The sequence below is a fragment of the Grampus griseus genome (genome assembly GCF_964374135.1).
Source record: "Grampus griseus genome assembly, chromosome: 17".
In the NCBI taxonomy this organism is placed as follows: Eukaryota; Metazoa; Chordata; class Mammalia; order Artiodactyla; family Delphinidae; genus Grampus; species Grampus griseus.
In genome coordinates this window covers 65,074,674-65,096,537 of record NC_139011.1, presented here as the reverse complement: position 1 = coordinate 65,096,537, position 21,864 = coordinate 65,074,674, and the positions used below count along the sequence as shown (strand labels likewise).

At 42.3% G+C, this 21,864-nt stretch overlaps 1 protein-coding gene across 1 annotated transcript; it reads right to left on the bottom strand.

The window, feature by feature from the left end:
- Positions 1–10,239: 10,239 nt before the first annotated feature.
- On the bottom strand, positions 10,240–20,249 carry TRPA1 (transient receptor potential cation channel subfamily A member 1; the record flags this gene model as incomplete). The annotated part of the gene is made up of 5 exons (XM_082674676.1): positions 10,240–10,444; positions 11,085–11,179; positions 12,693–12,806; positions 16,416–16,512; positions 20,185–20,249. The coding sequence occupies 5 exons, from the start codon at positions 20,247–20,249 to the stop codon at positions 10,240–10,242; spliced, it is 576 nt and encodes a 191-aa protein (XP_082530802.1).
- Positions 20,250–21,864: the final 1,615 nt, after the last annotated feature.

Sequence of the window (21,864 nt, the reverse complement as noted above, 5' to 3'; positions counted from 1 at the left end):
TGGTGGCGCAGTGGTTGAGAGTCCGCCTGCCGATGCAGGGAACACGGGTTCGTGCCCCGGTCCGGGAAGATCCCACATGCCGCGGAGCGGCTGGGCCCGTGAGCCATGGCCGCTGAGCCTGCGCGTCCGGAGCCTGTGCTCCGCAGCGGGAGAGGCCACAGCAGTGAGAGGCCCGCGTACCGCAAAAAAAAAAAACAAAAAACAAAGAGCTTTAAAACGTCATAAAATAACTATCCAGTGCCCAGTAGGAGCTTAGGAAGCATTCTTTCTTGTTTCAGTCCTGTGTTTTACTGTTCCTGTCTTATCTAGTGAAATTGTCACACATGTCAAATGTCCTCATTACCTTGAAAAATGAAACAAAAGGTGCTTGTTTTCCATTACCTTATATCCTGAAATAGCCAAAATATATACAGACGGAATCAGAAGAACAGAGAGTTTGCTTCTTTCTGACTTGTTTTTAAAGTGCAGTGCAGACAGGCTAAATCCAGCTGGGAATTCTGTGGGTCACAAGTGTCATTAGCTGTGCGGAGTTGAAGCCCCTGTCTGGGGCTGACTCTAGAATATTTACATGGTAAGGTTAAGCTGGAAGTGTATTTTCGTTTGTGGTGCCTTAAATCTTCTTTGAAGGTTATGCTAGCTGCTAAATGACTAAATAGCTATTTTGTTATCAGTGATACATTCTTTGTTTAATTCAAAAGCATCTGATACTTCTCCTCTTAATAAAAAGTTTTGTTACACACATAAAATTTTACATATTAACAAAAGAGCCCCAACGTAGAGTCCTAATTTGCTGTTTACCCATTTGATCTGTATCATTTGAAATGTACTGTTTAAATCTGATCTTACATTTCAAAAATTATCTTCAGTAGGAACTCAATATGTTCACTTGTGAATGGTTCTTATTAGAATGTCATTTTTCAAAATATGCAGATATGTGTATATTTCCATGTGAGCTTGAATTCTGCAGGCAGTTACTTTCTCTGATACTCTGTGTGTATATACATGTAATATTTTTCTAGGATAATAATTTCTTAAAATATTTATTGAAAAGAAAATGTCAACAATAAACAAAAACATTTAAAATTGTACATATTTTTGCAACTGCTATTCTAAATAGATGGTTTAATCAAAACACCCACACTGACTTTTTCCCCCCTTTTCCTACTCATCCTTTCCCAGCAGGTAAGGAACTGAATCTTAGGAAACATTTTACCCAAACAGCAGAGCTGTGCCCAACCAGAAAGGCCTTCCCCATGTCTTTTGCTCTAGCTACATACTTTTCAAATTACAAACAACCTTAAAAACTAAAAATAGAACAGAATGTCCCTTTATGCAACTCAGTGCTTTTTTGGCCTTATTTTATTCCGTTTCAAAGTGGGTTTTGATAGCTGTGTACCAATCTTGGGGAAAACCAGAAGCAGCAATTCAGCTTTTCACAGATATTTCTCTTGCTGAATCTCCATATGCAAAGAACATCAATGAAGCCCTGGGTATTATTATTTTTTTTATTTTTTAAAATTTATTTATTTATTTTTATTGGGGTATAGTTGTTTTACAATGTGTTAATTTCTACTGTACAGCAAAGTGGAGTTCCCCGTGCTATAGAGCAGGTTCTCATTAGTTATCTATTTTATACATATTAGTATATACATGTCAATCCGAATCCCCCACTTCATCCCACCCCCCCCACCCCCTTTCCCCCCTTGGTGTCCATACGTTTGTTCTCTACATCTGTGTCTCTATTTCTGCCTTACAAACCGGTTCATCTGTAACATTTTTCTAGATTCCACACATATGCGTTAATATACAATATTTGTTTTTCTAAACCCTGGGTATTATATTCATAACAAGGAAGTTGCCGCATTTTGATGTTTCTTATTATAAATGCTAGGACTTAAAATGGCAGTATCAAACATACGTCAAAATACTTTCACAGAATTAAGTAGCTTTTTCTCTCACTGGCTTTTCTTCAGATTAAAAAAAAATACTGCCTTAAAAACTACTTAAATTGAAACTGCTTAAAAAACTTAGCGTTTTGAAAAATTCGACCTGTCACATAGGCAGTACACTTCTACACATCATGTTATGAAATTAACATATTCCACATTTCAGAGTTCTGTGGACTGTCATTCACCAGTTTATGGAAACTTTCAAAACCCCCGTTCTTCTGCCATTTTTTTGGCAGTGTCACCAGCTTAGGTCAAATCCATTTCAAAGCGTGCTGTGGCAGCACAGCCATCGCAGGAAGGTAAAATGTGCAAACAGGGAATGTGTACTGAGTGGTAAGACTACAGTGATTTGGATGAAAAGGGGCCCTTCATTCCTCGAGAACTGAGAAGGAAGGGCAGCGTTGACTGCTAGATGCCAGGCAGTGCTCTAACTGCAGCAGGACTGGGCTTCTACTCATGTGAGTAGAGGGACAATTTGGATTAACACATTTCCCATCTTATTTAAATTTGGAAGAATACACATTCTTTTAGCAAATTTATATTTCGTAAAGTTTTCAAAGTGACACTGCATGGTGGGAATTGCACACATGTTTACAGGCAGTTCAGTGTTGTAGTTCTCGGGACTTCCCTGGTTTCTGTGGTACACTCAGCCTTTGAAAGGCTGAGGACCAACTGTCTCTGCTGGGGTGGAAGAGACTTTGAGTCCCTAGCTGACGACTGCCGTTGGCTTACTGGTTTCCTTCCTTCACAGGACCTAAGCTGTATCTCAGTGGTTGGGGACACCACTCAGCATCACAGTAAATTTGGGATTTGCAGGTCTATCTGGTTGTAAAAGCTTTTGTGTCTGCCCAAGTTGCTCTGAAAGTAAAGATGTCTGCACTCTTCAGCCCCAGCTCCGGGTTTGTTTCCACTACGGTTTCCTCAGACAACTTCAGCCTCTTCGGAATCAACACCCTGTCTGCACAGAACGTGGTTCTTGCCTGAGCCTCAGGGTTTTTTGCCTTTACTGAGTCGATTTGTAGGCAGGAAAACAACTGCCTTTGAGCCACTTGATTCCCGCCCCGCCCCCGCCCCCCCCCCCCGGCCACATTTTCCACTTTTTGTTCTAAGTCTTTAAGTGGGGATTAAACTGAGGATCCTGCTTTGCACCTGGACCACGTCTGCAGCAGGAAGATGAGGAATTTGAGTTCCGGGAACAACTGTGTCTGTGGGGCTATAGAAGAGTTGGTTGTTATTCTCACAGATTCCTGAGGTTCAGTATTGCTTCAAAATGAGATTTTTGACAGCTTGTTTAGAAGGTGCTAGTGAGACCCTCCCTTCAGGTTTTGCTGGTACTGACATACTGTCCTTCCTGTCCAGGAGCCATAATCACCCCCCTCCCCCTTCCCTTCTCCATCAATTTTTAAAAACAACTGAACAACAACTGAAGTTACCACTGAACGTTCTCTTCTGAGAGTTTTCTTCCTCATTACTCATTTGTTTCCAATTTTGGTTCTACAGAGGGGATTATATGTCCTTTAAGCTGCTAAGTACTTTTGATTCACTTGAAAGTACCATTTTATACACCTGGTTGCTCTGCGTATCTATTTATCAGAAGCCTAACTACTGCAATGTTGCAATTGCAGCTGAGACTTCTTAACACTAATACCACCAACTACCTTTGCCCTTGCAAGTGACCAATAAATTTCAATAAAGAATGAGCAGAAGAAACACCGTAGATTCTCCTGAGCTAATGCATCCTCCTGCACGAAATGGGGGTCTCCATCAATGAAGTCTTCTGTTCTGGCTTAGCATCCATCTCACCTCTAGAGGGCGCTAGTTTCATTGTTGACTTCGTGGAGTTGCAGTTCAGCTTAAGTCTCCTTTTGCACTCTTGAGAACTTGTGGAAATGCTCGAATGCCCTTTTTGCGGGGAGTGTACAGTTGGAAATTGCGAGGGGCAGACCGCAGCTTCCTGTCTTCCCTCGTCTCCCCTCTGAAACTGCTGTTGTTTGAAGGCATGTTAGTACCAAAGATGTTGGTGGCAGAGACTTCAGACCAAGTTTAGCCCATCAGGAAGCCACACAGTAAAAGGAACTGTGACAATCCCTAGAATCAGAGGCAGATCCTCTGTCAGTTGGCTCTGATTGCTTTTTAGGCACTATTTCCATAAGGTCATCAGGAGGTTTCCCAGCTCCCGATTCCTGCAATTTCCCCTTAATGGTACTCTGCATCTTGCAGCCAAGTAGGCAGCTGGCTTGACACCTGGGATCCTGGGTTACTGGCCCCTCTCTCAGACCTGGCCCGCATATCCTGCATATACTGGCTAAGGGATTTATTTTTAATTGAGATATAGCTAATTTACAATATTATATTAGTTTCAAGTGTACAACATAGTGACTCAACATTTTTATAGATTATTCTCCTTTGAAATATGACTATATTTCACTGTGCTGTAAATATATCTTTGTTGCTTATTTATTTTATAAATATTAATAGTTTGTATCTCTGAGTCCTCTACCCCTATCGTGCCCCTTCCCCCTTCCCTCTCCCAACTCGTAACCACTAGTTTGTTCTCTATCCCTATGAGTCTTTTTCTGTTTATATTCATTCGTTTGTTTTATTTTTTAGATTCCACATCTAAGCTAAGTGATGTTTAAAGTTAAACGTCTCTTAGATGTACAGTTCACCTTTGCGCAACATGGGGAGGGGGCGGGATTAGGGACCTGCAGTCCAAAATCCCGGTATAATGCATAGTTGGCCCTCTATGTGCAGCGGTTCCTCCACAACTGTGGTTCTGCATTCTTGGATTCTATCAGTCTCGGATGGTGCAGTACTATAGTATTTACTATTGAAAAGGATCCACATATAAATGGACCCTTGCAGTTCAAACCTGCGTTGTTCAAGGATCAACTATATTTTGACAGGTTTTAAAAAAAGTTCCTACTATATTCAATGATATTTGTTTTGAAAGGATGCAACTTATTTCCAGACTGCATTTTAAATCTCAGCACCCTTCAAAAATCAGCCTTTAAAATAAATCTGAAGCCTAAACATATTTAGCAGATAGAAAAAGAGCCTGGAAAATTCTAATATGTACTGATATTTATATCTAGTTTTCAAGTGATACATTTTTATTTTCACCATCTTCTTATAAGTCATCATCCCTTGAAATAGACTCCAGACTAGTGAAAGGACTATTTAGGTATCCATTGTCTAGTTTAGTCACATTAAAAGAATCAATTTGCGCATTTGGGTTTTTACAACGTATAGAATATCACTTGTGATCTGGTAAGATAGTGAAGTCGTATCAAGCACATGAATTAAATTGTATTTGAGAAACTTTGGAAACAAACTGGGGAAAAAATCTGAAATATGATATAATAGCTGAATTTTTAAGACAGTGCATAGATAGTTCTTACATTGCTCAGTTTGGATATAAAGGAAGAAATGCTCTAAATAAAAGGCTGTCCTGCCAGATCTTTGTAAATGACTTACTCTTCCATAGTGGCTAGTATCTTGAGTGCTTATACTGAGAATATTGCCAGTTCTCCATTCCAAGCATTTTACTTGCATTAACTCATTTAATCCTCAGCACAATCTCTGAGGTATGTGCTCTTAATATCCCCCTTTAACAGTGAGTTTAAGTATGTGTCTTATTCAGGATCACACAGCTAGGAAGTATCAATAGGTTGACTCGGAAATGCCTCAAGCAGCCTTAATGCTCAGCCTTCATACTTTTATTTTCATGGTGTCTCTGGTGTCCTCTGTCTCCCAACCTTTAAATGCACTTGCCTGTGACTGTTAACATTGCAAATATCCACTTAGTAATCTTTCAGGTATAAAGCCCCTGAGGAAAAAATTATCTTTTCTCTGATTTTTATTTGAGACAATATAGCGTCATGATAAGAGTACAGGATCAGAAAGCAGACACTGAGTTCACATCTCAGCAGTGTGTTTTGTTTTGTTTTGTTTTTAGGGTTTACATTTTTATTTAGATAAACCTCTAATGTCATGATAGAATTTTTGCTCCTAAAGCTTTTTTTTTTTTTTTACAATGGTGTGTTAGTTTCTGCTTTATAACAAAGTGAATCAGTTATACATATACATATGTTCCCATATCTCTTCCCTCTTGCGTCTCCCTCCCTCCCACCCCCCCATCCCACCCCCCTAGGTGGTCACAAAGCACCGAGCTGATCTCCTTGTGCTATGCGGCTGCTTCCCACTAGCTATCTACCTTACGTTTGGTAGTGTATATATGTCCATGCCACTCTCTCACTTTGTCACAGCTTACCCTTCCCCCCTCCCCATATCCTCAAGTCCATTCTCTAGTAGGTCTGTGTCTTTATTCCCGTCTTACTCCTAGGTTCTTCATGACATTTTTTTTTTCTTAAATTCCATATATATGTGTTAGCATATGGTATTTGTCTTTCTCTTTCTGACTTACCTCACTCTGTATGACAGACTCTAGGTCCATCCACCTCATTACAAATAGCTCAATTTCGTTTCTTTTTATGGCTGAGTAATATTCCATTGTATATATGTCAGCAGTGTGTCTTTAAACAAGTTACTCCATCTAGAAGTGTCATGATTTCTTTCATAAAACAAGGATGGTGATAACAGTACCTACCACATATGGTTGTTTTGAGAATCAAGTAAGATAATACTTGGAGCAGTGACTGAAACAGAGAAATACTTTATAAGCCTTTTTCTTTATTTTATCTATTCTTATCAAAATGTCTACAATGGTTTTAAAATACACAATGACAGTGATTTTTTTTTAATTGAAGTCTAGTTGATTTACAATGTTGTGTTAGTTTCAGGTGTACAGCAAAGTGATTCAGTTATATGTGTGTGTGTATATATATACACACACACATATATATTCTTTTTTGGATCCTTTTCCATTATAGGTTATTACAAGATATTGAATACAGTTCCCTGTGCCATGCAGTAGGTCCTTGTTGTTTAGCTATTTTATATATAGTAGTATGTACCTGTTAATCCCAAACTCCTAATTTCTCCCTCCCCCACTCCTTTCCCCTTTGGTAACCGTAAATTTGTTTTCTATGTCTTGTGAGTCTACTTCTGTCTTGTAAATAAGTTCATTTGTATCAGTTTTTAAGATTCCGCATATAAGTGATATCATATGTAGCTGTCTTTGTCTTTCTGACTTCCTTCACTTGGTATGATAATCTCTAGGTCCGTCCAACAGTGATTTATTCTAACTAGCAGAGAGTTGGGGCTCTCTTGATGTTAAGTGATTTGAATCTGAGGCAAAAATAAAGATAAGTAAAAGTGCTATAACAGTTAATCACTTTTCTCTAAATGTGAGGTTTTTATTGTAGTTCATACCTTTCAGGATTTGTTTGGCTAATGAGATCCAGAAGTTCCTGGGGGCTTCAGTTTGTATCAGGTTGCCAATGAGTAACTTCTGAGTAAATGCCATGATATGAAATCGGTACAGTATGAAAACTGCAGTGTTTTATGACCCCTTTACCTCAGGTACATCAGGTCTCTTACACTCACTGCAATAGCATTTATTGAAGTAGGTATTCTGTATGCATGATATCGTCCATCCCTTGAACCCCACAGGGATATATGTTCTTATCACCATTTTAAGAGATGTGGAAACATCCAGTCACTCAGCCCAGAAGAGTTAGGATCAGTATTAACGTGCAAGTTGTCTTATTGCTAAGCACACGTTCTACTGCCCATGCTCACCATAGTTAAAAACCATGAAACAAGCAAACATATTGAAGCAGTGAAAAAAGGCAGAAAAGTGGTGTTTCAGTGTCTCTTCCACCAGTTAGAGGAAAATCATTCAACTTCTCTGAGACAAGGGTCAACAGAATAGGGATACTCAACCACTTTTCTGAGGCAGGCTGGACCAGTTTTCTGGCAATATCTTTCAGGCTTACAGTATGCATTATTTTCCCTGATTTTTTAATTATTTATGTATTTGCATTGAACATCTATTATCAGCATAGCCGGCAGAAGTGGCAAAGGAGAAATGCACAGGCTGCAGTGCGGAGGGAGCAGGGAGCGTCACCTCTGGAAATTAGGAAAGACTCCAGGGTGGAGGTGCCATTGAAACTGAGCATGAAAAGAGTTGGAGAGAGGACGTTGTGGGCGGGGGAGAGTAAGAGGCATGGAGATGGGAAACCGTGAAGTGTTTGGATGGAATAGCGATCTTTCGATTTGGATCAAGTGTGGAATACTGGAAGACAAAACTAGAGTGAGGAGATAGGTTAATAGATTAGGTTGCTTATGAAGGACAAGGAAAGTCTCTAAAGCTTTTTAGCATGGATATAAAGGCTTAGAGCTGTACTTTAGGAAGATTAACCAACATAGTATATTAGTTTCAAGTCTAGGAGCGTGAGAGAATGGTGGTACCACAGACAGAAAATTTGAAATCAGGAGGAACTGGTTTACCATCCTCCATTCATATTTATATGTATTTAATTTAAAGAACTATGGAAATACAGAACTGGACTTCGGGAGAAGGGGAGAAGATATATCAATTTGTCAGATACAGACCTAAGTGAAGTTGTGCTATGGTGATTGCAAAGGAGTGTGTGAGGGAAGAGAATCAAGGACAGACCTCGGGGGTGTAAACATCTAGTTAGCAGGCAGGAGAGAGACGCCAGTAAGAGGAGAAGCAGAGGAGAAGCTGTCAGAAAAATAATGGAAGAGGCAGGAGAATGCAGTGTTTGGGGCTCAAAAGAGAGAATTTTGGAAAGTAAAGGATACTCATTAAATTGTAAACCTTTTAAGAGCAAGTGCAATAACCTGTTTATTTCAATATTTCCCACAACGGGTGTGGTACAGTGTGTCACACGTTGGAGTTCAATAAACGCTGAATGAAGATGTGTATTGCTCAAGCTACACAAAGTTTGCGAAGTGTGAAGACTGTGAAAGGACCATTTGTTTTCATGATCAGGACATCCCTGGTTATTGCTCCTGTACTGTGAACTTCCAGTCTCTCTTTTTTGGGAAAACAAAGGCCAAAGCTCTTCGTTTTCATATCAAAGATTAAGGCACATACAACATAGCTTCTAGGCCATCGGTTCTGTTGGACCACGGATGTAAAAATGTCTGTTTTTTTCATATTACATATTGTCACTCAGCAGTCTGCCTGAGTGAGTGTGTTTGAGAATGTGTGACAGCGGGAGGGGAGGCCACCGATGTGTCCATCTTTGGAGTAGGGATGAGTCCAATGTGCAGGTGCACACAGTGACAGTGAGAAGCCATCAGAAGTTCTTACTAACTGGACAGGGGACACCGCAGTTGTACCCTGCAGACATAACGTTCAGTGGAAAGACGTAAGAAAGAGAACAAGAGCCATAGCATAGCAACACACACACCTATGTAAATAAAAACATACCCAAACAACACTGTTCAACAAAACACAAAAATACATCCATGGCCAAAGACATTCATTAGACAGGGTGCTTCCTGGGGGTAATAACATGAGACTTGGGGTGAAGAGGAAAATAAAACAGGAGGGGGACCTTGGAAAGATCCATGATGAGGCATTTAATTGATTGACACGTTGTACTGGACATCAAAAGAAGAAAGGGCATACATGATGGAAGCATTTTTGCAAATCTCAAAAATAAATGTAATAAAACGCTCACACGATAATCACTGGGGTGACTATATCGATTTTACACTTATTACCATCATCGGCAAACAAAAAATACAGAAAAAACAGACGCTACATATAGTAAAATTCATGCATAAGGTCTATTCATTTGGGCCTCATCTCAAAGTGACATCAGGTGTGTTAGGAGCAGCAGGAAGGTGGGGGGATTTATTCTGGTGGGAACAGAGCACACAGGGTTCCACCCACAGAGTCTTCCAACACATAAAATACACCAAGTGGTAGGACCTAATACGATACTTCATTGTCTAATGCATTTCCCTACTGTATAATTATTAAACAGGAATCCAGTATTGATATTTGTATTCTAGCTTAATAGTTACATGTATTACTCCTTATCATTACAAATGTGTGTTCTAGCAAATTAGTTTTCTACCCATTCAAATAATGTGAGGTAAAGTCCAACCTAAACTTATTAGCAAGGATATTCCCTGTACATAGTGACTGGTAAAAAATATGAAGAGAGATAGAAAAAGAGAGTCTACCTTTCATATAGAATACAGGAACCATGACTTCACATATAGTGGAATCAGAATCCTATTTCTGCTTTTTCCTCACTCTTGCCAAATTGGAATTTAGACACAGTAAGTCACGTAACCCCCCATCCCCTCTCGGAAACCCTGTTGCAGGCTGGGATAACTAATGCTAAGGGCTGTGTGTTTTTGCCTTTACTGCTCTCAGTACAGAATTCCATTTGCTATTCCTTTGTTCTAACTGCTGTTTCTTAAACCTGTCTTGAAAAGAACTGTGGTAATCTTCATCCTCTGTCTCAGAGGTGATTTCCATCTTCTGAATGATGAGTTTAATAAGCTCATGCTGTTTCTCCAGAAGAGAAATGAGATCCTTCAGCCTAAAAGGACATACATTTCATGAGTTTCTTTTGTTACCCTTTCAGCCCTTGAGTGCAGAAAGGCCTGTGTACTCAGGTGTTCTATATCAGATTAACTGTGCCCAGATTGGAGCCCCCTGGTAGTCATAATCCTAAGAAATACATATCTTTAAAGTTTAAGTGATTTTCCCAAGCTTACACTATTCATTCATGGCTAGTTAACTTTTGTTCCCATTTTAAAGAGTAAAACACTGTTGCACAGAAAGGTTCAGCAGCTTGCCCAGGGCCATACAGTTAGTAAACAGTTGAGTAGGTCTTTGAATGCAGGTAAATTAACCCTAAAGCCCTCAGGCTTGACCACTGTACACTACATAGCTTCTCCAGGGATCTTCAAAGCTTCTAGAGTTTTGATGTAAGAATTCAGACGGCTGATGAAGAATGCAGTTTACGATACTGATTGGCAAACTGATTTGTCAGTAGCAGCAAATCAGTTATTGGGTCTAAAAAAAAGTCTCAAGATTCTCAATATACTAGCCACATCAGTCAGTTAAAGCCTGACAATATAGATAAATAAACACAAATATACAATATAAACTTATACTACGCATCATTGTTAAGAGTTTTAAATTTTTCAAATACAGATGAAAGGAACCATACATACCGGTACTTTTGCTTCATTATTTCTGTTTCTAAAGATGTATCAACATTTGGTATTTCTTGTCTCACTTCTTGGGTGCAAAAGAAATAATGAAATACACCACGCCATGGGATAAAAGATTAATAGTTACGCAGGTAGAACTCAGTTCAGGAGCTATTTCTTGAACATGTGCCACGATTCAGCTACTGAGGCCAGCATGCTAGCACAAATACTCAGACACAGACATGGCCCTCAAGGAGCTCACAGTCTCTTCATAGAAACAGACAAATGCAAAGAGCTATAAAATGAAGTCATATATGTTATAATAGAGAAAAGTGCAAGACATAGAAATAATATAGGGGAGTAAACTGGAATGGGGGATTGTTTAGGAAAAGGTGTAACAACCATTTTATATTTTCTCATGAAAAACGTCCATCATGAGTGGTGGTATTCCACACAGGATTAGTTGTTAGTTCTCTAAAACTGCTCTGCACCATTATCCAACACAACTGAATTTCACATGGGGACATCTCTGAAATGCAGTTTCAATATATTTTTTAAAATTTAGTGTCTTTTAAACCATCAGTGAGTGGACTGGAGAGGGTCAAGGGCAGGTGTGAAATGACCAGGAATGAGAAAATTCCAGCCATCCAGGCAAGAGAAGATGGCCACTTGCACAGGCCACCTGGTAAGCCAAGTGGACCAAATGTGGGACTGACTGGGTGTGAGGGGTGAGAAAAGGGAAAGGAGACGACGAGGAGGACGTCTTGCACAGGCAGATGAATGGGGCTGGCTTCAATGAAATAAGACAGTCTGGAGAAGGATGGCGCTGTTTCACTCTCCCCCTGTAGGGGATGTCGGGAGGAAGTGAAACAGGAGGAGCGGAGCTCATGAGTGTGTTTTGCATGAGTGTGTTTTGAACATGTGGAATCTGAGGTACACTGAAGACATACCAGGGAAGATGTCAAGTAGACAGTTGGATACAGGGGCCTGAAACTCAAGGAGCTCTAGGCAGGAGAATCAACTGCTGAGTTTTCTGTGTTTCAGTAGGGACTGCAACGGTGGGTACGAGTGAAATCAAATAGGGAAACAGTTTAGAGTAGAAGCAAGCCTAGGTTCATACTGAGATCGACTTTATCATTTTATGACTACACAATGGAAAATTAACCTATGAAGAACTCAGAAACAATTAGCATCCAGTACTCTCAACTCTTAGTATCCTCCCTTTTCCATTATAATGCAATGACCTTGCTTAGTCTTTGACAGTTTGTATGTTCTCTATAATGTACACTCTCCTTGTGTGTGTATATATGTACCTGTGTATATGTACATGTGTGTTCTAGACACATACACACCTGCACACATATGTCAGTGACATGTGACTAGGAAACACAAGTGAAGTATACCTACACTGTAAGAAAAGATCCTTAAGGGTATGGCTGGCCCACCCCCCGATCTGCTCTCACAGTGGTGTGGTATATATTTAACACAGAGACTGTGGACGAGCCACTTGGAAGACAGGACTACATGTCTCCTCCCCATTGATCATTACCAGGCGCCCTTGGGGATAACACGATGAATGAATGTCAAGCTCTATCATTATTTATGTCGATCTTTGTCACATGTACTTACTAACAGCCCTTCACCATATCTGGGTCTGTTGGGATACACGACGGTGGATTTCTGATCGACTTTGTGTAGGAACCAGAGCGGCAGCTTCTTTTCCAGGCTGGTATGAAGTTCCACCTAAAGTGCATTGGGGATTTATTGAAAGGAGTCATTGACAAGCACCTGGAATCCGTACACTGCGGGGAAGCAGTCGTTAGCACAGTGCCCTGGAGACTGACTCCCGTGCCCTGGCCTGTGCACAGGCAGCCGGGCTGGCCCAGTTTCCTCCACCCTGAGTTCGAGCTCGCTGCTACCTGCCCCTACCTCTCACTTCATTCACTGACAAGACAGGGGCAGCCGTCTGCCATCGGGGCCAGCTGTTTAAAGAAGGGATTCCATTTAAGTCAGCAGACGTTTACTGTTCAGGGACCGTGACCAACACTGGGCATATCAAGAAGAAGAAGACTTAAGCCATACTCTCGGGGCGTCACACTCCACAACGTGCACAACCGTGAGGTGTGGGTGGTACGGATGTGCACCTACGACAGGGCAGAGGGAGGAGTGCTGAAATGGAGGGATACAAAGGTCAGCAGGGAAAGAATGAGAATCTAAGCATATCCAAGAGGACCTGATAAACCTTTCATGCTGTGCTATCAGATACCAAATGGTTTATCCATGACATACCTTGAGGATGATGTCTGGTTTCAGAGATACAAACATTTGTTTAATGTTTTCACCTTGACTTATTACTGAATTTAATTCTCATATTTTCCACTTTTCTTTTTGTTTGCATTTGCCAAATTTATCTTTGATTCTCTTCTTAGAGCCCTTTGTGTCCGTTGTTTAGCTACATTTAATATAATGACCGTATAAGTGAGATTTTTCTTTCTAAGACCATATGCTTTTTTAATATATGGGCATCTAAGTTGTTGATATTCCTAAATGGTGTGATGGTAAGAACTGTCCTGACCACACTGTATAAAACTGCAGCCCCCCTCCCACATAACACACTCCCTAACTTGCTTCCCTGGTATTTTTATAGCACTATCGTCACTTAACATACTTTATGTTAGTTCCAGTTTCAAGAAAAGCTATATTTTCGTATATCTTTTTAACAATTCCAATTAGATGTTTTGAGTAATATAATATATAATTTTCAGGGATTCCTCTTCCCCTGGGTCTTTAGGGCAATATTCCTTCTCCTTGCCATACACATTTTCAGAGGTCACATGCACTTACTCCAGCTCGACTGAGAAGGATTTATTCAACCCTCGTGTTTGCCAACAGATAAAGCACGTGGTGTGTCTTAACCTTGTTCGTTCTCTGTGTAGGAGCTGCCAGACTACCTCTCTCAAATACGGTCCTAGCGAGGCTGGAAGGCAGAGCCCGAAGTCTAATCTTGGTGGGTCCAGGGGGACGCACCCAGCATAGCTCCTCTGCCTAAGGGAGCATCACACCTCTACTCACTGGTGGGTCTTCCATGTTGAAGGGTAAGTAGCACTCCGTGGGTTTCCTTTTGTAATATGCAGCATGTATTTAAATGTTTGTGGATGTCTACGGCTCCCAGCCTGCTCTGGGAAATGGGGAAACTAGTGTTAAAAACTAACCAAACAGCTCCAAGCCCCTCAAGATACTCACGACTCCTGTACTTGAGGAACTGACACTTTACCTCGTGCATGCGTCTCCCAGCAGCGCTGTCTCAGTGACCTTTCTGGCCTCACTTGTGTTTGAGATGATTTTGTGGGAAGACTAAGTATCCCTGTAGGAACTGCACTGCTGCCCATCCTCTTTTGCCACCGGTTCTGATGTGGGCTCAAGCTTCGGCTGTTAAGTCTGATGTGGAGAGTTGTACATGGATAGAGAGTTGCTTAAAAAAACAACTCAGGGAAGAAAGGAGAACGGCTTCCTGGTTTTCTAGTCAATACTATTATTGACCCAAAACAAGAAACAGATAACATGGGGGTACTTGCTTTGCTTCCTTCCTTGGTGGTCTCTGCGCTGTTTGCTTTCGGGGAGCATATCAAATCTCATATGGCACGGTGCCTTCCAAATCAACGGCACTGACGCTGTACCTTAGCATGCTTCCTCCAGGCAGTTTGCCTAGTGCCCTTGTTCATACTGTTCTTTTTATTTATTTCCCCTGGTATTTTCAGGAGTCATCAGTTATGAAATACGGCTGACATGCCAGCCGAGAGCTTAAACATCCCTTCTCCTCTCCTGTCCACCTACCTGGAGTCCTACACTCCCTCTTTGTTATGGAAATAACCGGTCAGTAGCTCTTCCTTCCTCCAGTCTTTCCCCACTAAACCAAGAGAGGAACAGATCCTCTTAAATGCCACTTTCATTTTGTTCCCATTCTTTGGAAGGGCTGATAATAACTCTCTAGTCACTAACAAAATAACTTGAAGCACTTCATCATTTACTGCCCTTTCTTTCCAAGCTAAGGTTTTTCATTGTTTGCTGTTTTTGAGTAAAGCCCTCTGTCATCTGGAGCAGCCTTATCATCCTCTAAGGAGCCATCCCTCCAAGCCAGGAGGCCCCATCACACCTCCTTAGCCATTTCCCCTGTTTTGCCGTCGGCCCTTTGCTCCTGCTGGGTGCCCCCTTTCTGGACCGGCCTCGCAGGCCTTCTAAATCCCATCATCTTTCAATGCCCAGCTCACATCCCGATTCTTCCATGCAGCATTTCCTTAGTTATTTTTACACTGATTTTCTGTACCTGACACTCTAACCATTTAATTCATGTTCTTTAATGTTCCAAGCTCTCTGCATGATATACAGCTTAGTCACAGAGTTTAGAGTTGAAGGATGGTTCTAAGTTGACTTTGATAATTTTATACTCTGAATGTTTAGTTCGTGTGCTGATTAGATTGTTTTGCTTAGTAAAGTCAAAGATCACATCCCTTTAATTCCTCTGGGTTCTCATGCTAAGTTGTACTGTGCTTTGTACATCCTATGTACTGGAGTAATTTTTTAAGATAAATATTTACTAACATATAGCTGAATAAGTAACGAGCAGTGTGACCAAGAAAAGTGAAGAGTGAGGAGAAAGTTATATCTTAGCATGATTTTTTTTTTCCTTTTGAACTGGCCTAAGTTCCTAAATATATATATTCAACTGGTCGTCAGATAGTTCTGAAACATCAAATATTCCCATTCAGATCTGAAATTGAAAGGCAATGCAATAAGAGCACAGAAATAGCTTTCTGTCCTGTAACAGGAAACTACCTCCCAAGATCCAGTAGCCAAGGATCTATCCAGGAACCTTGACTCTAGGGAATTTTACATCAAATTGTCTAAAAAGACGATTTCTAGGGAGCAAAATCTCACGCATGCAGTTAACACTTCAATATAGCACACGCTGGGAGGACCGTGTAATTCTGTGCCCAGAATATTAAGTGCTCCTTTGAACAGTTTGGCTGTGAGGAGACAGAATGCTTCACACCTGTGATGCTCTTGGTCTGGCCCCTAACTACCTGGTTGGCCACATGCTGACATAAAAAGAGGCTCAGAGAAATTTCCCAATTTCTCTGCTGAGATTGCTGTGGGAAATCTTCTTCACGACGCTTGATTCTCTGACCACAGCAGGGACATCACAGAACGTGCATGACCTGCACGGTGTGGTGCTTCTCAGGACTGAGACAGTACCCATATTCAATAACTGTGTTCTCAGAAACCAGCAGTTATACATTTGAATAATGAGGGTGGTGCTAATTTCAGCAAGTTCTAATTAAATATAACGCCTACCTGCATGGCAGTCCTCTTCAACAATGCAGGCTTCCGGACCTCAGCAATGTCACCAACTGCCAAACCAATACGAAGGACAACACGGCAGTGGATCACTCTTGGTTTAAGGGCTCATCTCAAAATACACTGGTGGTCTCTCTGGCTACAGTCAGGGAGTGGGTATGATGTTCACCAGCAGTGGCCTCAAAACACTGTGCTTGGGCTTCCCTGGTGGCGCAGTGGTTGAGAGTCCGCCTGCCAATGCAGGGGACACGGGTTCACGCCCCGGTCCGGGAGGATCCCACATGCTGCGGAGCGGCTGGGCCCGTGAGCCATGGCCGCTGAGCCTGCGCGTCCGGAGCCTGTGCTCCGCAACGGGAGAGGCCGCAGCAGTGAGAGGCCCGCGTACCGCAAAAAAAAAAAGAAAGAAAGAAAAAATTCACAGAGCAGTAGTTGAGGCGATATGGACTACACACTAGAACTTCCCTGAACTACTTATTTAAAAATCAATGGGAAAAAATAAGGGAATTTCATTAATATTCACACTAAAATTATTTCTCAATATTCCTTTCAGCTTTACAAATATGTGACCAAATAATACATTTGTGTGAATTTTTTCCAAAGCTATTTCTTAAGCAAATAGCTCATCACATGGACCAAAAGCAAAATGTTCTACAAGACAGTAGCTTTTCATAGAACCCACTGGAAAATGACTACTTTCTGAAAATGTGAAAACCTCCCCCAAACAAATGATCCAAGTTCTTGCTTTAATTCTGCCCTTGACTGGGACTGGTCACATTTGATACATGATAATATATGTGTCCAAAACCCTAATTTGTTATTTTAAAGATAACCGGAATGTTTCTATTAAAATTAAAAGCTATCATGAAATAAAATGAAGTCTTAAAGTACTTAATGTATTTTCAAATAGCTAATAAAAAATTGAGCATATTAGAATTCATTCAGTAAATATCAGGTTGAAATAAAACAAACTCTCCTACAATTCTGAACATTGGATTTTGCTCTGTTATCACAGAATAGTACCTAAGAAATCACTCTTCAGTGATAGTCCCTTAAATAGAGATGTGTCACTTTTCAACCACAAAATTCTGTATAACCTATATACAGCTTTAGCTAATATAGGTTTTAACAGTGTGTTTCCAACCATTTCCAAATTTACGCATAGTCAGTAATAGATTTAAAATGAGCTTCTCACAGAAAGAGGCTCTTTCTCAATGTCTCACCCTATCAAAGGAAGTGTTTACCTAAATCCATTTGGAAGTATTGGAGCACTTGAATTTGACATGTTCTTCCAGTGACAATAAAGGAGTTCTATCGTCTACCCGACAGTGCCAGAAAGAGCAATTTATGTGTCTGCTCAGTGATGTGCCGTCAACACAAACCCAATTATACACTCTTGACAGCAAAGACTGGGTTCAGAGGCTCACAAGGCGCTGCTGAGTTCATAATGACAACAGAGCATCTAAATATTTTATACAAGCTCATCAGGTGTGCTAAGCAGTCTGAATTCAGTTCATGACTTTTAAAAATTTTTTATTTATTTTATTTTTTGCCGCACTGGGTCTTTGTTGCTGCGTGCGGGCTTTCTCTAGTTGCGGTGAGTGGGGGCTACTCTTCGTTGCGGTGCGTGGGCTTCTCATTGCGGTGGCTTCTCTTGTTGAGGAGCACGGGCTCTAGGCGTGCGGGCTCAGTAGTTGTGGCACGCGGGCTCAGTAGTTGTGGCTCGCGGGCTCTAGAGCGCAGGCTCAGTAGTTGTGGTGCACGGGCTTAGCTGCTCCGCGGCATGTGGGATCTTCCTGGACCAGGGCTCGAACCTGTGTTCCCTGCATTGGCAGGCGGATTCTTAACCACCACGCCAGCAGGGAAGCCCTCATGATATGTTAAGCTAGGCTTTGAAAAGATTTCTTTAAAGAAAGTTCTGAAAGTAATTCAAGGATGTCACATAGACAGGTTATCTATCCAGTCAATATAGTTTTCTACTGTCATGAGGTCACTTCAGATTCTTTCGGATTCTGAACTATATGACTAGATACAGAACATAACAGACTAGATCACGTTTACAGAAGCTAATTCTGAGCCCTTTAAATTGGAGATATCAAATACATCTGTTTTAGGTTGCTTTAATGAAATACGTATGATGGGTAACAGGGCAAAAAGGAGGGAAACTATATATTACAATGAGAGATTTTGACAAATGAGAGATTATAAGTATGAGAAATTATAACAAGTGAAAGACCAAATGCTAAAGTGTTAACTCCCTTGAAAGAAAGTCATTGGAAAAGCTTATAGGCATCAGTCAGATGGCTCATTTTCCACATTTCTAATCCTGTCAGGTTTCTGCCATCCTTCGATTTTGTCATTATTCCTGAGATAGTGTGTGTGCTGGGGAAAATATGATAATTCCTTCTTAATGAGGAAATCCTTAGAGTTCAGAACTCTTCAGAGTGTTATATGTATTGATTTGTAACTAGTCTCACAGCTGAGATTTCTACAGGATGATCTGGAGTTAAGTAATAAAATAATATATATAAATCCCTCAATCTACAAGCTCGACTGTGGTTTCTAAAAGCCTTAAATAACATAAATGTCTCGACTGGACTTAGGCAAGAAAACTAAATAAAGACAAACAAAAACATGATGAAAAATAAGTTTGAGACTTTGTGTTGCAGAATTCCTTCACTAATATCTCCAGAAAACAAAACCCACATCGGTAAGCAAAGAAAGTATTTCCAGCATGATTTTGAAAACTTAAAAATTTCTTCCTGTCCCTTAATATTAATTCCAAAGACACTCTCCTAGCTTTTGATATTCATTTGTAACCTCAGTTCTTTTTTTTTTTTTTTTGCGGTACGGGGGCCTTTCACTGCTGTGGCCTCTCCCGTTGCGGAGCACAGGCTCCAGACGCGCAGGCTCAGCGGCCATGGCTCACGGGCCCAGCCGCTCCGCGGCATGTGGGATCTTCCCGGACCGGGGCACAAACCCATGACCCGGACTCTCAACCACTGCGCCACCAGGGAAGCCTCCTCAGTTCTTTTTATTAAACCAAAAGACCATAGTTAATAGTTAATAGACTAACATTAGTTAATAGTCTATTAACCATAGTTAATAGACTAACATTAAGGCGGAGGACAGTGTTTAATCTGGACGTGCAAATAGACTCACCTTGGGAGGCCTGTGTTTGTTGCTTTATGGGATTTACTACACATGCCTTGCTCACACATGATTAAAAACACTGTCAATTCATGTAACCTATTTAGAGGGCAATGTGGCGATTTCTACCAAAATTAAAGCTGTACATAACTCTTGATCTTACTAGGACTTTAACATACTCACTAAGGTACTGTCGACAGACAGAGGAAGCCACTTCTACACTCACTGACGCTCAACCACATGTATAATAGCGAAACAAAACGAACACCACCTAAGTATACACGTGCAGGACTGGTAAAATGAATCATGACACATTCATACAAGGGAATATTATAAAGCTGCTGTAAAGCGTGAGGTACATCTCCAGGTGCTGATTTTAAAAGTATTCCAAAATATATTTCATGAGTAAATCAAAGTGCAAATTTCTGTGGCTTCATACTTTGTAAATAAAAAAAGATATATCAACGTGTGTGTATCTGTATGAGCCATTTTTCCCTCCTGGAAAGTACGTAAGGAAATGTTAACATGGTTCCACCGTGTAGAGAGATTTGTGCTGGGGGTTAGAGAGAAATTTTAATTCTATTTTAACGTTTAAAAAGAGATTCTTCCTCCTGCTGACAACGTGAGGAAATCCAGGGCCGAGCGTTCTGAGTGTCCACAGCCTCCGCCCTCGGATCGCGCCATCAGGCGGCAGGGGACGCTGGTGCCGCCTTTTGGGCAGAGCGCCCGGGAATCGCAAAAGAAACAGAAGCCCCATCCTAGCCCTTGGGACCTCCGAAAGACCACCTACCCAGTTTCGAAGTGTCTCCTCCCCCAAAGCCCCTTCCGACTGCCCCACCCCTGGAGGAGCCCGCGGGCCCTGCCATTCCCTGCAGCACTTCACTGGTAAGTGCTGGTTTCTCTGTTTCACTCCACGAGACAAGCATATACTTCTGAACCCCCAAACACCTCGTGAATAGCTAGCTCTCCAACTGCCAAATACAGCCATCTAGCTGTTTGGTTCTAAATAAAATCCATAAAAAGGTCAAGCGGAACAGCACACGCTCAAAAATTGTCCTGATTTTAGGCAATTGCCTGATTCTGCCGAATGCTAAGGATACTTTGGGGCTAGGTCTCCCCAGACTGCAGCTGCCCATCACGATTAAGAGCAGGGTGAACAAGCAAACAGAAAGGACAAAGCAGGCACCGGGCGGGCGCCTTTTAATAACTCGGTCCATCACCCCACCCCCCGCCCCCTTCCTGAGAAGGTCCTGTCTTGAAAGGCACGCACACCCCGAAGCAGGCAGCCCTTACCTCGCCCGGTCCTCCCATCCCGGGGCTGCGGGCTAGGAAACTTCGAGTCGAGGAGGGCAAAGTTATGAAGAGCCGACCCCCGCCCGGACTTCGCGTCCCGACCGCCGACGGCCCGGGTACCTTAAAGTCCTTGGAGTCGTCCATGTGGTCCTCCACGCCCAGGTAGACGACGCCCCGGGGCTCCTTCTTCGCACCTGGGCGCAGTATCTTCCTCAGGCTGCGCCTCACTGACCACACCCCGGACGCCCCCTGCGGCAGCTGCTCCCCACGGGCGCGGGCACCTGGGGCGAGAAAGCGCGGGAGCGGTGAGCGGGCGCCGGGCGCGGAGGCGGCCGTGGGGTCGCGCGCGGGCGCGCGCGCCGCCGGGACCGAGTACGGGTCCCGACCCGGGTAAGCTCTTCTGTGCCCGGCGGTCCCCGGGAGCAAAGAGGTTTTCTTTGCGTGAGGCCGAGAGAACTTCTGGCAGGCGTCGTCCGGCTCAGGCTGCTTGTAGGGCGGGAAGCAGGAGCGGTGCAGGGAGGGGTGGGGACGCGGACATCGTGTCCACGCGCGGCCACCGGGCGGCTGCGCCACCTGTGTCCTGGGACTCGCAGCTTTGGGCGGACAGCGCGACTTGCCCGTCCAGACTGCAGCTGCGGAGCGCACCCTTGAGTCCCCTGAGTCTAGGGGTCAGGTCAGGATGGGTCGCGCGAATATGGAATCTTTTATGATAAAAACCTTAAGAGCCCCCGTCCTGTCGCGCAGTCAGAGAGAAAGAAAGGCGCCGGCCACGGGAACGAGGGAGAGAATGGGTACGCTGGAAAGATTTTTATTAAAGAAAAATTTTTTTCCAGCTAAAAGCCACTGGGCCTCAGTTTCCCGTGTCCGCATCATTGTAGAAGGCTCTTGGATTTGGAGATAAGGTTTTTAGAAAAACTTATCTTTCCAAAAGAAAAGGGGAGTGATTAAATTTTAGCAGCGGGTCGAGAGATTAGATGAAGTCCCTTTGAACCTCTGGTCCCATTTC